This window comes from Bos mutus, chromosome 9 (genome assembly GCF_027580195.1).
Source record: "Bos mutus isolate GX-2022 chromosome 9, NWIPB_WYAK_1.1, whole genome shotgun sequence".
Lineage (NCBI taxonomy): Eukaryota > Metazoa > Chordata > Mammalia > Artiodactyla > Bovidae > Bos > Bos mutus.
Window position 1 is genome coordinate 24,209,120 of NC_091625.1, and position 16,936 is coordinate 24,226,055.

Genomic DNA, 16,936 nt, shown 5'->3' on the forward strand with positions numbered 1-16,936 from the left:
GTACTGGAATATTTTAAATTCAAAGTGAAAGTCGCTCAGTTGTGTTGGACTCTGGACTTGTAGCCCACCAGGCTCCTCTGTCCATGGAATTCTCCAGGCAAGAATACTGGAGTGGGTTGCCATTCCCTTTTCCAGAGGCTCTTCGAAATCCAGGGATTGAACCTGGCTCTTCTGCATTGCAGGCAGATTCTTTATTGTCTGAGCCACCAGGGAAATTGGGTGGCAAAAACTTCCCCTCTGTTCCACCAAATTGTTCTTGTCACCAAAGGTTTGCACCATGCACAGGTTTCCATTGGTGGCAATGAAACCTTGCCTTGGTTGAATGAAACCTTACATTGGTTCTTCACAGAATCTCAACAAAAAACCATTTAGGTAAGGGGCTGACTAGACCCTAAAGAAGGATCACAAAGAGAAACTGTTGAGTTTACACCAGGGTTTCTCCTCTTTGGCATAGTTCAGTTCAGTTCAGTTCAGTTCAGTTGCTCAGTCGTGTCCAACTTGTGACCTCATGAACCGCAGCACACCAGGCCTCCCTGCCCATCATCAACTCCCGGAGTCCACCCAAACCCATGTCCATTGAGTCGGTGATGCCATCCAACCATCTTATCCTCTGTCATCCCCTTCTCCTCCTGCCCTCAATCTTTCCCAGCATCAGGCTCTTTTCACATGAGTCAGCTCTTTGCATCAGGTGGCCAAAGTATTAGAGTTTCAGCTTCAACATCAGTCCTTCCAATGAACACCCAGGACTGATCTCCTTTAGGATGGACTAAACTGGCAGATAATTTTTGATGTGGGGGGCTGTCTTGTGCATTGTAAACTATTTAGCAGCCTTGCCCCACTAGATGCCTCTAACTGTGACAAGAAGATGTATACGCTGGGGAGCAGACTCACGACTGGCTGTAAACCAGTCTTTAATGCCATCCTTATCTCAGCTCTCTATTTTGTGGAATTTTCTCTGACATGTCAAAGGGCCAGTGTACTGACTGTGTGCAGGGAAAGAGCAGAGAGCGCCCTCCCTCCAATGCTTAAACAGGATGAGTGTCTGCAGGCCAGCTGGTCTTCCTCCATGAGGTGAAGGTGGTGAGAGGACATCACCGAAATTCTCTAAGCCAGTTGGCATCCTACAATTTTGAGCTAATGAAGCCTTCTATTTGGATTTTGAAAACGGTTCCAAAAATTTTGGCTAAATGTCTTGTTTTGAATTTGAATGAATTTTTAATATGAATCCTTCCTGTAGAAAACTCAACTCTTCATCACTGGGGTGGTTGTTACAAATATTTTAAGAAGTAAACCAGAGGACAGGGGCACAAACCTGGGAACAAAGTAGATTCACTTTTTATTTCCTTCCTTTTTAAAAAACTAAATTTGCTGTAATTTTAAATATAGTGCTCATGATAAATATAATGCATGTGTATAATACTGATATTTAAAAACATGATTAATAATTTGTAAGTTAACTTACAACACTTTTCTTCTATGTAAAACCTAGTAGAATTTTACAACTGGACTTAATTTTGGGAAGGCACATAAGGTGACCTACAGTACGTTCAAATAATGCAATAATTCCCATGCTTGTTTCTTCCCTGGAAATGTCTGGATATTTTCATTTGTTTATATTTTAATGGATTCCTTTTTTCCTCCTCTGCCAAGAAGGATGCTATTTCTTTCTTTACACCAAGAAAGTAGACCCTGTCCCCATTTTTTCCATGACTCTGTTCTCTCTCCTTTCTATCCCAAGATCGTGTACTACATGTAATTAATTAGGATCTTGTTCATGCAATTCACCAAAGGACAAAATTTCTTTCATTCTTTGTAAATTTGTTCAAAACCCAGTATCTATCGGAAATTCTCTTCAGTTAATTAAAGGAATCTACATATGAATGGTTTTGTGAGGACTTCCCTGGTGGCTCAGACAGTAAAGCGTCTGTCTATGATGCGGGAGACCCAGGTTCGATCCCTGGGTTGGGAAGATCCCTTGGAGAAGGAAATGGCAATCCACTCCAGTACTATTGCCTGGAAAATCCCATGGACAGAGGAGCCTGGTAGGCTACAATCCATGGGGTCGCAAAGAGTCGAACACGACTGAGTGACTTCGTTCACGTTCACATATGAATGGGAAACATTTTGGTGATCTTCCCTTCTTTGCATCTACCTTCCACTCCAAACAAAAAAATCACTCTTTTGCATCAAATGCAAAGATATATATACTTCCCTGCTCTGTTTCACTTCCCCTTATCTAAGACGGTTAACCCAATATATCAAAAGAGTTAAAAAGTATAATTTGGAAACCATTAAAAGTGCATTTTCTCCTTGCTTATTTCTATTTCAAATACATTGTTTTAAGGCATATGTGATACTAGTATATGTTATGTTAGCCCTCATAATCTCTTAAAATACATGTTACTTACCTGTGACATTTCAGATATATATAATTCAATTGAGATATACTCAACTAGAAACTACTGCAATAGTAATAACTTCTTATAAAAGTTTATAATTGATGGAGAAGTTAAGAGTGATTAAAATGCTGCATGTCAGGTAAAAGGGAATAATCCTAAACGTGCAAGCAAGTAGTGTATCAGAGAAAAGTTTAGATTTGGGGCTACAGAAAACACATTCATCGTCTTGGATTAATTTATGATAATTATTCTAAGCATGAGAAGAATATCAGTAAGAAAAATGTGTAAATGTGTAAGATTTTGCAACCAACTTTTCATATATATATATGTGAAAATTTCATGTGTATAAATATCCATTTTACAACAAGAGTAATCCACTCTGTTACTAAAATCTAGTTCTTATTATTCAGCTTCTTCTTTGTGTACATTTTGAAAAGTCATTTCTGGATCTTATCATTCTTCCCTGGAGACCTTGCCTTTGGCAATTACAACACAGCAGAAAAAATCCTGAACACATGCTCCATACCTTTTCCAAATAAGAATTATCTACCTCTGTCTATTGTTAACCTCTTAGGCAGGGATGATAGATATAAATTTAAATTCAAGATTTTCAGGCTAAATTTTGTTTTATAAAGCCTTATCTTTTAGCTTACTCATATGGAAATGCTCAGCCATGAACCTAGAAGATGTTATTTTGTAAATCGACAAGGATTTAGGTGCAACTCAAGTAACAGCTCTTCTAGTGGTAGGATAAATCGTATCTTCATCACTTTATTGTGTTTATATTTATCATTTTATTGTATAGCTCTGAGATATACAATATAAATGAGAAGGCTCTGGGTAGTAGTATGATTTTGACGTGATTTTTGCTAGAGTGGCAAGTTCAGAAGTCATAATTACTTTTCTATTTGGTTTCTTCATATTCAAATAGATATTTATTTGACATTTGAGTTATTATTAGGAGAAGTTAAGAAAATCAATAGATTAGAGAAGTTAAGGAAAGAAGAGAAAAGTGGTTTCCTTCCTATCTTAACTTTCTAGATAGGCTACTTGAGAAAATACTTTTGACAGACGTATAAACACATGTATACCTGTGGTGGATTCATTTTGATATTTGGCAAAACTAATACAATTATGTAAAGTTTAAAAATAAAATAAAATTAAAAAAAAAGGAGTGAAAATTAAATAAAAATGGAACTGAATCTTGAATTTAATTATACATGTAATCCACACTTCCTACTCGGTAGTTTATTGATTATCAAATTTGGAAAAGAATAAAGCACCTAAAATTTTCTAGTTGTATAAAGTTCTCATTGTAAACATAAAATGTCATTGTATCCTACTTAGAAGGGAAAAAAAAGACCAGAAAGAAACTTTAAGTCAAGCTTATGTTACAGGTTATTATTTTAAACTTCTTATGGCATTTATTTTACTTGCTGCTAGTCTAAAACCTAACATTTTTCAATGTTTAAGTCAGTGCTAGCAAAATATATTAGAAGACTACTTTCTCAAATAAAAGAAATAAAATGTAATTAGTATCATAATTTATCTATTGGATGAGATTTTCTTCACTTATATTTTAAAAGCAAAGTACACTAAATACTGATTAGTAATGTAGAATCTTTGTGGAAAAAATAATATGAACAAAGACCACCTGTGAATCATTAAATTTCAAGAAAATTTAGTAAACATAAGTAAATGTAAGGCTATGGGAGCTTACCAGCAAGTAAGAGTGATGAAATATTTGATTTCCAAATCCAACTTTTAAAATCTAAGATGTTTTAAATTAATTGGTAACAAATGTCAGAAAGACCTTTTTCACTAGCCAACTTTCATTCCTTAAGCCTAATTTTTAATCAAAACCTCCTATAAATTTACAAAAGTTTGAAATTTCCTTTAAAATAATCCACATACTCAAGAAGTTTGTCACATTAACTACTTGATTACTAATGGCAACGGCAGGCTGTACCCATCCTGATGATGATCAACTTGGTCTTTTGGTACAGTGAAGACAGTGCAAAGGATGGGTGACCCAAGTTCTTTCTTGTATGAGCAAAGTTAAAGTTTCACAGCACTCTCTTCTGTGTTTCCATTGAGTGTTTTCACACACCAAGTCTCCCTTCATATGTGATACTATGATTATCTGCTTAAACTTATCTCAACCCTCCACTGGACTCTGAGTGTAACTTCAGAATAGAGATGGTACCCTATTTAGTTGAGAATCCCAAGTGCTTAGCTCTATGTGTGGTTATAAAGTAAAAATTCAATAAAATGATGAATGAATGAAATAAGCAAAGGAAGTTCAACTATAGAGTCAGCCAAGCTATAGCTTGGCTGCATTAATTTTTTCAATTAATTAATTGAAAGGATCATTTATAGACTCAGATTACTACTAATAGGTACATAGCATATTTGTAGGCAGTGGTACTGGGGATAAGCAAGAAAGATGGAAAAATTATATTTTAAAAGTCAACAGCTGCAAATCTAGATAGATGTTTAATCACCAGAAACCATCATATTAAATGATACATGAGTTTTCTTTAGCCCTAACAAGACTTCAGAACAAGCCCTTACACAGAGTTATTTAATATTGATTTGGTAGGTTCTATAATCTGATATATAAAGTTAGTGTAATATGAAAAAATCTGGGGATAAATTGTCATTAATGCTTGTATTATGCTAATAAAATATACAACTTTTAAAACATGTTTTGCTATAAAAGCTTAACACCTAATTGCACTACTTTGATTTGTAGGAAATGAAAAAAGGAGTAAGTTGGTGGCTGGTATTCACCATTCTCATATGTGTACCAAATGCTGTTAGACTTTGCATTTCTGAGGCTTCCCATGAGTTTGCCAGGTACTAGGAAGATGCGTGATAGGAAAGATAATGGCCCCAAAGGAAGATATAGACATAGATGCATTATAATGCAGCTCCTTCTCCAGGATTCATTTAGCACACTTGTGTGAAAAGTTCTGATACCAAGCTCCATTTTTAAGAATCACCATCTCAAGATTCTGTACTTTACAGCCAACATATTCTTTGGTACACATTTTAGATTTTTTTAGACATGAGTGATCATACTAAATGTTTCCTAAGAAATAGTGAAATTTGCATCAAATCATGTGGATCCAACTGAGCACATATTGTTGGTATGACTGTACCTCGTTCTCCCTTTGGACATTTCTTCCTTTGCACTGTACACTTCCTTGCCTCACTGGTGGGGGGACACAGGTTACCCTTTGCTGATGGATGCTGTATTATTTCTCGGACCCGTGTTTCAGTTCCTCTTTTGAAGCCGCATGTTTTTCCTTTCTTTGTGCATGGACTCCAAGGGCTCCATTCACTGGCCTCACAGTGCACTGAAACAGAACACCAGAAACAGCCTCAGTTCACTCACACACAGTTTCACAATTGTTAAATAAACAAAAAGACTTGCTTCCATCAGTACTTGCCCAAATTCTGAGCAGAAATCCTGCAGGACGAAACTGGGCAAGATGACTTAAGAAATAGGGAAAGGCAGGAATAGAATGTTTTCCCCTTTTTAATCCTTATATTATCAGGTAAACTCACTCTTGCATTGGGCTTACTTTTCACTGTAGATTTTAACTCAGGCATTAATGTAATTACTCATGAGTAACCAATGCTTTATAATTTCTAGAGCACTGCTATAATTTATGTATTTGTTTATGGCTATGCTGGGAAGAATTGATGCTTTTGAACTGTGGTGTTGGAGAAGACTCTTGAAATTCCCTTGGACTGCAAGGAGATCCAACCAGTCCATTCTGAAGGAGATCAGCCCTGGGATTTCTTTGGAAGGAATGATGCTAAAGCTGAAACTCCAGTACTTTGGCTACCTCACGTGAAGAGTTGACTCATTGGAAAAGACTCTGATGCTGGGAGGGATTGGGGGCAGGAGGAGAAGGGGACGACAGAGGATGAGATGGCTGGATGGCATCACTGACAAGAAGGATGTGAGTCTGGGTGAACTCTGGGAGTTGGTGATGGACAGGGAGGCCTGGCGTGCTGCGATTCATGGGGTCGCAAAGAGTCGGACACAACTGAGCGACTGAACTGAACTGAACTGATGCTGGGTCTTCGTTGATGCTTGGGGGCTTTCTCTTTTGTCTCGGCAAGCTGGAGCTACTGTAGTTGTGGAGCATGGGCTCTAAGGGCACACAGGCTTCAGTAGTTGTGGCATGAGGACTCAGTAATTGCAGCTCCCGGCTCTAGGATACAGGCTCAATAGTTGTGACACGTGGGTTTAGTTGTTCCATGGTACGTGGGATCTTCCTGGATCAGGGATCAAACCTGCATCTCCTGCATTGGCAGGAAGATTCTTTACCACTGAGCAACCAGGGAAGCCCTGCTACAACTATTGATTGATCCTGACCAGATGATTACTGCAGCCAAGAAATTAAAAGATGCTTGCTCCTTGAAAGAAAAGCCATGATCAACCTAGAAAGCATATTAAAAAGCAGGGACATTACTTTGCCAACAAAGGTCTGTCTAGTCAAAGCTATGGTTTTTTTTAGTAGTCATGTATGGATGTGAGAGTTGGACTATAAAGAAAGCTGAGCACCAAAGAATTGATGTTTTTGAACTGTGGTGTTGGAGAAAACTCTTGAGAGTCCCTTGGACTGCAAGGAGATCAAACCAGTCAATCCTAAAGGAAATCAACCCTGAATATTCATTGGAAGGACTGATGCTGAAGCTGAAACTCCAATACTTTGGCCACCTGATGAGAAGAACTGACCTCTTGGAAAAGACCCTGATGCTGGGAAAGATTGAAGGCAGGAGGAGAAGGGGATGACAGAGGATTAGATGGTTGGATGGCATCACCGACTTGATGAACATGAGTTAGAGCAAGCTCCTGGAGTTGGTGATGGACAGGGAAGCCTGGCGTGCTGCAGTCCATAGGGTTGCAGAGTCAGACACGACTGAGCAACTGAACTGAACTGACTGACCATAGCTTGCTAGGTTAGTCATTCTCAAGAATTGATTCTCAAAGTTCATTGTGCAACAGGATCACCTTCAGTGAGGGCTTGCTAAAACAATGTTGGACCTGTCCCAACCCTGAGTTTCTGATTCAGTTGTCTTGTGTGGGGCCTGAGAATTTGCATTTTTATGATACAGGTGATACAGATTTGCAGGTACTGAGAACACACTTTGAGAACTTCTGTACGAGACAATGGTTAAGCAAAAGATGAATCCAGGTCTTTGGCCTACAACTCACTGCCTTTGCTACAGTGCTACAATACTGTAATATTGCCAATTATTAATTAGTATAGATCAGGCATAGCAGTGTCTATTTTAAGTGAATTCCAGGTCAATTTCAGCTGATAAACTGCTTCTAGAATTCACTTGACTGGCTTGTTTCTCGGATGAATTGATATCCTTTTTCTAAAGCTTCTTTGGTAGAATTTTTTCCCTTTTTCTGTATGTTTCAATCTTTTCAGTCTTGGCTTTCCAAGGTCTTTCCTATAACAGATTTTTGCACTTATAAAAATATGTACCTGCAAGGTGATATTCTTATATTTATGTTCATAAAACTTCCTGACTTACAACAACTGAAATGACTTGCAACAGTAACCCTTTCAGATGATAGAAGACTCTCTTTCTACAAAAACAAGTTCCCAGTAACCTTTTTTGCTAGCTTCTGATGTAAAGAATCCTTATTTCAGAGCAGAATACTATTTTTCGTACAATCTCAAGAAAGATAACTTAAATGTTTTAGACATTTAAAACCATTCATAATACATTTTTTTTCACATGCTTTTTTCAGTTACTTTCAGATATCTGAGTGCAACACAGAGTTGAGTGGAAATGGATGTGAGTTTAAGTTTCTATGAACTTAAATGAACTTTATTGAGCCACTTTCAAAACAGTCTTCATGCTCAGCTATACTGTTATAATATTGGCTAAAGAATAGAGCAACCAAATCACCTAATGATGTCATAATCTCTTGCCAGTTAAGGTCATATCTCTGATCCCAATATTAGTCATTAAAACATAGGGGAGCTTTAGTACGCACCAATAAAAATACCTTCAAGAAAGTAAATGGAAAAAATAAATCCAGTTTGTGAGCTGTAACTTTGTCCAGTATTCATTTAATGCCAGAACTATGAGTACTAAATTAGAAAAAAAATTATATGATGTGGAAATGACCCAAACTTTAGTGCTTTTTTATAAGAGCAAAGATGCTCTAGGAAAAAGCATATCCAGACTTCAGAGAAACAGATTTTAAAAATTACAACATAGGTAGCTTCAGTCAGATGATGAATGGTTCTACAAATGAAATTTTACTGACAGCCTTATATTATTCCATTGAAGAAGGAGGAGGAAAAATATTCAAAACTAATGAGTTCAGACAATAAAGGGCTCTAATACAATAAGATAGTTAAAAAATATTGAGAGAATAAGAAATGAGCCTTTAATGTTTGTGTGCAAAAAGATTTTTGGAAAAAATGGCAACTTTGTTGAACATGTAAAGACAACAAAAAGGGTGATTTAAGTAATACTCAGATCATTAAATGAACAGTGTAGGTCTGGGGCACTATTTGGTTAAGAGGTAATTAAGGAAAAAAGCAGGACTGCTCAACTCTGCCTTTCTTCTATATTCTGCATTAAGAATAATCTTAACATTGGAAACGTTTAACTGTTCACTAATGAAACAAGTGTCTCAAAAACGTAATGAGCTCCTTGTCTCCGGAAGTGGTCATGGTGTGGTTGATCATCAGCCTGGAATGCTGTAAAAGGGATTCTTGAAATGGAGAAAAGTTCAACTCGAATGTTTCACTAGTAGTGGTCTTACAACATTATTCACTTCTCATTCTTGTTGTCTGACTGCATAGCTCCAGAAGGAATGTAGCAAGGCCATTTACTTCACTACTCACTGTTTGAAGCTAGGTACTTTCCTTCTATGACTACTTGAACACCAGCTCTCTAAGAAGAGCAATGACAATGGCAGAATGACAGTGCAGAAAAGAGGCAAATATTTGGAGCACAAAGTGTAAGTAATAGGTCTACTAAAAGATTGGGTACATCTGACATTTTTGCTTAATTCGACCTGCAAACCATGAGAAGTGGATATGTTATGACGTAAGTCTTTCCCCCTAGCTCTGTATGAGGGTAGTGTTTTCTCAGTTTATGACAGGCTCTCTCAATTGAAAATCTGGGTAAGATACAAGTCATACGGTCTAGATTTTAGCAAAGGGAGAGACATAGCCTTCAACCTCTGTCCTAGAGAGCTAGAGTCGAGGTACTAATTATAGCACTGACAGTAACTCACATTGTGTCCTTGGGATCACTGTTTCAGCTCACTGGGTTCTAGTCTTCAGATTTGTTAAAGGAACAGCTTTAACAGTTCTTTGTGATCATCAAGCAGGTTATCATTTTTCATGAAATTCTGAGGTAAACTCACGGGCATGGCCAACACACTGCTTGTAGGCCAGATACCATGCAATGGGAGGCATCCCTTAGAGAGCAAGCAACAAAAGCCAGCTGAGAACTAAAGCAGTTGATTTGCCTATTCCTATGTCAGAGGTCAATTCCAGCAGTCCCCAACCTTTTTGGCACCAGGGATCTATTTCACGAAAGACAATTTTCCCATGGACCAGGGGTTAGGGGATGGTTTTGGGATGATTCAAGGGCATTACATTTTTTTTTTTTTGCACTTTATTCCTATTACTATTACATCAGCGCCACCTCAGATCATCAGGCATTAGATCCCAGAAATTGGGGACCCCTGATTTACACCCATCTATTCAAGGAGCCAGATTCACTAAATGGCTTTTAGATTGCTAACCCCTATTCTAAAATATATACATTTCTTAAATTTAATTGTGTTACCAATCTTTATGTAAATTACTTTGCATAAATTACCAGGAAGCTTTAACAGCTAATCCCACAGTTTCAGATGTTAAATGCTCTCTCTGATAGGAAAGCATTAACACATTTAAGATGAATGGCCTCTGAAGGACTGATGCTATACCTTCTACAACTGATAAGTCTAAACATTCACCCCTTTCCTAGGTAGAGCAACACCACTAACTTTCTACAACTCATTCTGAACTTCTGTCCTTGAATATTCCACAGAACTGTTTCCTATTTTCTCCACAGTTTGGAAGTTATTACCTCTAATCATCAGCCCTCAGGACCTACAGAGAGATGAATGTGAAGTGCTTTCTCATGTACCTTTTACTCTATTTCTAAGTTATTTTTCTGTTTTTATTGCCTAGAGGGAAAAAAATAAAGACTCAACCAAATTGAGCCATGAACTGTTTCAGGAAAGTTGTTTCCCAGATGCTTCTGAAATTATCTTTAAAATTTCATCTATTTGTTTCATTCTTATACAAACTTTGTTTAGAAATAAAAGTCTCATATGGATCTGAAATGGTTAAAGCGCCACTTTAGAGCTATTACTCCAGTATTTTCGATTCTAATGGATCTGTCTGTGGGGACCCCAGGGGTGTCCTGGAGACGATCTTGTACTGAATCAAGGGGACATTTGTGTGCATATGCCAGCATCACTGCAGCATCAAAGGTTCTTGCAGCCCTTGCCCAGGGGATTTTGAGATTTAGTATGCTGTTTCCCCATTTGGTTGAGCATCTGCTCCCCAACTGTTCATCAAACTCGTAGCTGTAGTAGCTGCCCACCATTTAAAAGAGGGAAAATATAGCCTGACAGTGATCCGTTATTTAGACAAACAACTTGTCTGAGGAACCTCCCCTCCAGGAAACTCAGCCTGCAATTAATCAGACCCTGGGACTGTGTCCGTCTGTCAGTTTGAGTAAGTCCAAAATCCTCTTCTTGTCTCTGAATACCTGTGCAAGCAGAGAATTTCAGCAAAGTAGTGTGAGAGAAAAAAGTGTGATTTTTAAAAATATGATTTATCATATCCAGTTCTTTAAATCTTTGATCCATTTACTGAGTATTAATGGGCTGGATCCAGAGAATATGTTTCCTCCTTTTGGAAAATAACTTTGGTCACTGGTTGACATTAGACCTAGATGGAAACTCTTGAGCTAAGGTGGAAATGTAGTTCAAGATTAAATTTGTAACACACACACACACATATATATGGAAGTATGTGTGTGTATACCTATAAATTGCTATAAGTAAAACTTCATTAAATAATGATACAAAATAAGTCTATATCACAATAGTTGAAAGAGTTATTGACAGTTCCTAAGAAATAATGGGGCGCCCACAAGGTGTTAAATTTACTGTAATACATGCTGAGTAAGGCCCATTAAGATGTTATCTTTGTAAAGGAGGGAGTGAGCCTCTAAGAGGAACCCCTCAGGTTCTTGCGAGGCAGGACTCTGAGCGGAGACTGATGTTATCAGCTCTGATGTTTCTCAAATCTCCTAAGTCCTCACCAATACTGACGCACTCCATGGTGTGGTTATTGGCTTCCAACCCTTCTGGGCAATTGTCAAGGCACTTTCCAAGGTGTAAGTAAAATCCACTTTTACACTTTGTGCAGAAATTTTTGTTGAAACAGGTATCACAGTCAGCTTTGCATTCTGAAAACAAAAAAAAAGAAAAGAGAAATAGACTTCCATTACTGTGAGTTAACTATTGTTTGTGGGTCCAGTTCTGTATGCTTACAACACTGGCACCTGCAACTTGTGTGTTAAACACACAGCCTCAAACTATTTTGCCAAACAGAATTCAAGAGTCCTCCATAATCATTTAGTTGATGCACATCAGTCATTGATTTCAAAATTGTTGTTCTTCTGGCCTTGTGAAAAAATTTTGACAAGAATGTTTATAAGACTGCACGTCCACTTCTACTAAATGATAGTAAAAATGTTTTATTAGAACTTTCATGAAATGTGCTACGATATTGCCTTCGCGCTGCTCTTGAGATTTCTTCGTTCATTCACCAAATATTTGATTGCCCACTGTGTGCCAAGCACCATTCTAGATATACGTTGACAGCAGCAAACAAAAGAGAGATAAGGTCTGTTCTTCATGATGCTTATATTCTAAGACGGGAGATGTGATCAACAATGATAGTTGACCCTTACATGGTGATTACCATGGGTCACACACTGCTACAAGTATTTTACAATATTAAGTCATTTAAACCTTACAACAACCCAGCGAGGAAGCCCCTATTATCTCTTATTTTACAGATAAGGGAACTATAGCTCAAAAAGATTGTGTCATTAACTCAAGACCATGGAACACAGTGGTCTTTGAAACTAGGCAGTCTGTTTCAGACTTATTCCAGAGTGACAAGTGATGTAGAAAAAAATTAAGACAAACCTAAAAGGTAGGAAAAAGATATGAAAAATGACAGGTAAGGGGAAAGTGAAGTGAAGTGAAGTCGCTCAGTCGTGCCCAACTCTTTGTGACCCCATGGATAGTAGCCTGCACCAAGCTCCTCCGTCCATGGGATTTTCAAGGCAAGAGTACTGGAGTGGGTTGCCATTTCCTTCTCCAGGGAATCTTCCCCACCCAGGGATCGAACCCAGGTTTCTCACATTGTAGACAGATGCTTTACCATCTGAGCCACCAGGTAAGGGGAAGAGGTTGATTGTTTTGGATAAGATAGCCATGGAATGCCTCTCTCAGAAGATGACATCTGAGCAGCATCTTAAATGAAGGGAGAGAGCCAGCCAACAAGTGAAGGTGTGGGCAAAGAGCTTTCCAAACTACCAGGCAGGGAGTGTAGAACAGTGATTTCAAAAGCCTTGAGGTGAGGGGATCCTGTAAGCAGGCCGGTGGAGTTTGTGCAAAGTGATCGAGGGGCAGTCACAGGAGGGAATTTGGAGAGAAAAGCAGGGCCACATGCGGTGTATGCTGGAGAAGTGCTGTGTGCTAATTCGTGTTTTGAAAAGTTCCTCAGTCTACAGTGTGGAGAGAAGACTTTCAGGGTCTACATGAGAGGTGATCTGAGAGTTTCCAACATTTAATTCCAACTGATAAGTCAATATTTCAGTTGTTGTAATGGAATCCTTGAAGCAAGAAGAGCTGAATTACTTCTTTCAGTCATTAAATACTTGGATTCCGTGATAGCAGTGGGAACCCAGATGGCATTGGTGCTTGCCATATTCTTATACAGGTTCAATGAATAATCACCACATTCTCAGTTTTGTTTTTTACAATGAAACAAAACAAAACAAAACAAAAAACACCTCTCAAAACTGGAATATTTTTCAGAGTGGTGAGAATTTTCCTGCCCTGAGGGCTAAGTTCAAGTATGGTTTAGTCTAACTGTCAGGTAAAGACTATCATTTACTTAACATTGAATATTAAAAAAATTCTAGAGGCCATTTCATATCTGGAAAGTACCCCCAGTCAGTTCAGTTCAGTCACTCAGTCCTGTCTGACTCTTTGCAACCCTGTGGACTGCAGCACGCCAGGCTTCCCTGTCCATCACCAACTCCCAGAGGTTGCTCAAACTCATGTCCATCGAGTCACTGATGCCATCCCCCAAGGATGAGATAAAAACATAATTTTGTTTAGGCACTTACTTGTACACTTATTTATATCTGGATATCGGGTTCCATAATATCCACTTGGACATGAAGAGAGACACACTCCAATCTGCTTCATGCCAATTCTTTCCAGAACAAAAAATAGTTTGGGCTTACATGACAAACATCCATTGTAATCTGAACATGTTGCACAGCCTCCTTGGCAGCCTTGACTGACGTTAGGATGCACTGGGGGGACAAATGTAGAAAGACAAAAATAACAGTTAAATCATAAATATAGAAGTTCAGTGACGTTCTCTGGGCAGGATACACATGTTCTTTTATTAGCTTGCAATTTGGTGGTAATGGGTGACTGAGTTCAGAATTTTTCCCTCTCTTTTCTGTGATCTGGTGTTTCCCTTGAATAGATACATACATTATTTTTTAGTTTCAAAGTTTTAAAAATGTGAGCATTTGAAAAATAAGAATATACTGCCTCAAAATATTTATAGATAAAATAAATTGAATGGAAGTATCCTTACTGAACTAGTGTCCCAGTAGATTGGAGATGAGAATTGTGTGCTCTTTCCTTGAAATCAGTACATATTAGTTTTGCTTTTCATGTATGTGGTGGATGTATCTAATGTCTTCAAATAAGGATGACAACATAGACTGGGACTTAATTGGAGAAGGAACATTACTTTCTAGGATATCTTTTTCAAACTCTGGTGTATTAGAAAACACAATTTTACTCTTTGATTCAAACCAAATTGACTCTGAAGCTCTGTAGCTATTTAGCACCTCACTCCTTGCCAATGCTTTCCTGAATCATTTCTGCTCACATGATATTTGCCAGTTGAAATTTATATAATGGTGAAAATGTGATTTACCTTACCAGTAGTTCCACATGGATCATATGAAGTATTTATAATATTAAATAATATTTATTATAAGTTGTGTTCAATATTTGATCTGTTAGGAGAGAAGTCATAGTTTTTGTGCCCTCATCTTTCATTTACGTAAGTGAAATCTACATTTGGTGAGGACATGACCAGTCCATCCTAAGGGTTGCTACTACACATGTTCCTGAGAATTCCAAGATTTCTGAGAATCACCAACATACGTGGTGAGACTATTCATTAGCAAGTCTGAACAAATATAAGCAAACATTTGGAAGATTCATGTTTACTTGAGATCTTCATAACTTTAAACATTTTTTAAATGACTATTAACTAGTTATAGACACTGTCTGTGAGCAGAGGGAATTTGCTGACTGAGGGGCATCTTTCATGTAGCTAGTGTTTGGGATGATTTTTTCTACTAATGTATTCTCTATTCAAATACAATATTAACATCTTTATTGTCCCTTTAGGAGTGCAGAAGGGAATCATCCTGACCCTAAGAGAAGTAGGGCTGATGCACAAGAGTGCAAAGGCATCCTTGTGTCTCTCTCTCTTCTGTTGGTGGTGGGAGGGACCTCCAATTATTAAGTCTGTCTTCACAGTGATGTTTGATTACTGCAAAGTCCTTTACTGCAAAAACAAGTCCCATCAGGCTTAGTTAGAAGGAGTACACATAAACCCAATCAGCCTTACCACGGAGGCGCACGGGTTAGCTGCTGAGAGGTCATTCAGTTGACCAGCATCCTCTGCCTGGAGGAAACCATCCCTGAATCAGCCACAGGAACCACAAGCAGCTCATTCTCATTCCAAGACATTTTGTAAATAAACTGAGGAAATGTGTGGGGGAAGGGAAGTCTGCTTTTCCTGTACATGCTCCTCCATGGGGTGGGGCGGACATATAAAGTGGCACAGGAGGTTTAGACATTACAGGACCTGGGGGACTTGTAAGCGAATACTGCCTTCCAAGGAACAGAGTCATTTTTCATGCCAGTAACTCCAGTATTGGAGACTTACAGAAAATGTGTACATATTTTAATCAGGGAAAGACCCTAAAAAAGAAAGGGGGTGAAAACTCCATGCATTTGGAATCAAACTGATCCATTTCAAAAAGTGATAGTTGTAGGTCAAAACCTGTAAAACTTTTCGTAAAAATCATCCATGGGAAAATAGACCTCAGTTTGAAAGAAAGTCATTCTGAGCTCAGGGAAGCAAGAGACTGAATTTAAATGAAGATGGACTGGATTGGTCCACATCAATGTGTCTCTGTCTCTGAGACACAGTTGCTCGAAGGAACAGAAGTGTAAGTTTAAGCCCCTTGAAACTTTTGTCAATTATAAGGTTAAATATATTAGTTAAAAAAATAAACATGATTTACATGTTCTGAGCCTCAAAAATGGATATACCTTGAAATAAATTTTATTTAAAAATTTGGGTTTGAATGTCTGGTAACTTCTGCAAGAGAGACCTCTGTATGCATCCCAGGATTAACAATTTTGCCCCAAATGATGAAATGTGCTAAAGTGATCTCTCTCAACCTCCTCTTTAAAACCTTTACTGATGAAATGTAGCACACTCAACTCACACATGGTACTACAATTACTCTTTTTTTCCCCATATTTTGCTTTTTGAGACAAAAGCTTTTAACAAAATAGCATTCTTTCCCCCAATTTTCTTCCTTCCACTATCACACTGTGTTAATTACTTTGGTGTACCATTTAGGATATTTTCTAATTATGAGGTTTAATACCTACAACTTTGATCTGTTTTTTCAAGGTTCTGACAACATAATTTTGAAAAATTAAAGATGTAATTGTTCTAACTGGCAAAGAAAATACCTATTTGTTTTTAATCAGAGAATTTTGAACATGGGCAGCTACAAATAATGGCAAACTTTATTTATTCAGGAGGGGTTAAGTATTATGCTGTGGGAAGTAAGAAAAAAATCGAGACTACAAAATTTAGATTCTATGATTCTAGATTCTTTTATAGTTAAGAATCATGACATTTTGCTTTCTTGAACCTTGTATAAGGATCACTCAAGTTATGCAGTTGGTATTACACAACTAGATACAAATTTCCCAAACTTCATCTTAAGGGAAGAGTTTTTACTTTTTATATGGAAACCACAGAAAACTTTGGTCTGGATTGACTGTAACAACCCTTCCAGCCTTAAAGTCTTATAATACTAAGAGAGAAAATAGA

At 37.8% G+C, this 16,936-nt stretch overlaps 1 protein-coding gene across 1 annotated transcript in view; it reads right to left on the reverse strand.

Annotated features, from left to right (window-relative positions):
• Positions 1–16,936, reverse strand: part of RSPO3 (R-spondin 3) — a 94,061-nt gene that overhangs the window by 43,638 nt on the left and 33,487 nt on the right. The window contains exons 2-4 of the mRNA XM_005891941.3: positions 13,890–14,081; positions 11,784–11,930; positions 5,564–5,761 (exon numbers count right to left, since the gene is read on the reverse strand). Coding sequence (XP_005892003.1) covers positions 5,564–5,761; positions 11,784–11,930; positions 13,890–14,081 — 537 coding nt within the window. The remainder of the gene's footprint in view (positions 1–5,563; positions 5,762–11,783; positions 11,931–13,889; positions 14,082–16,936) is intronic.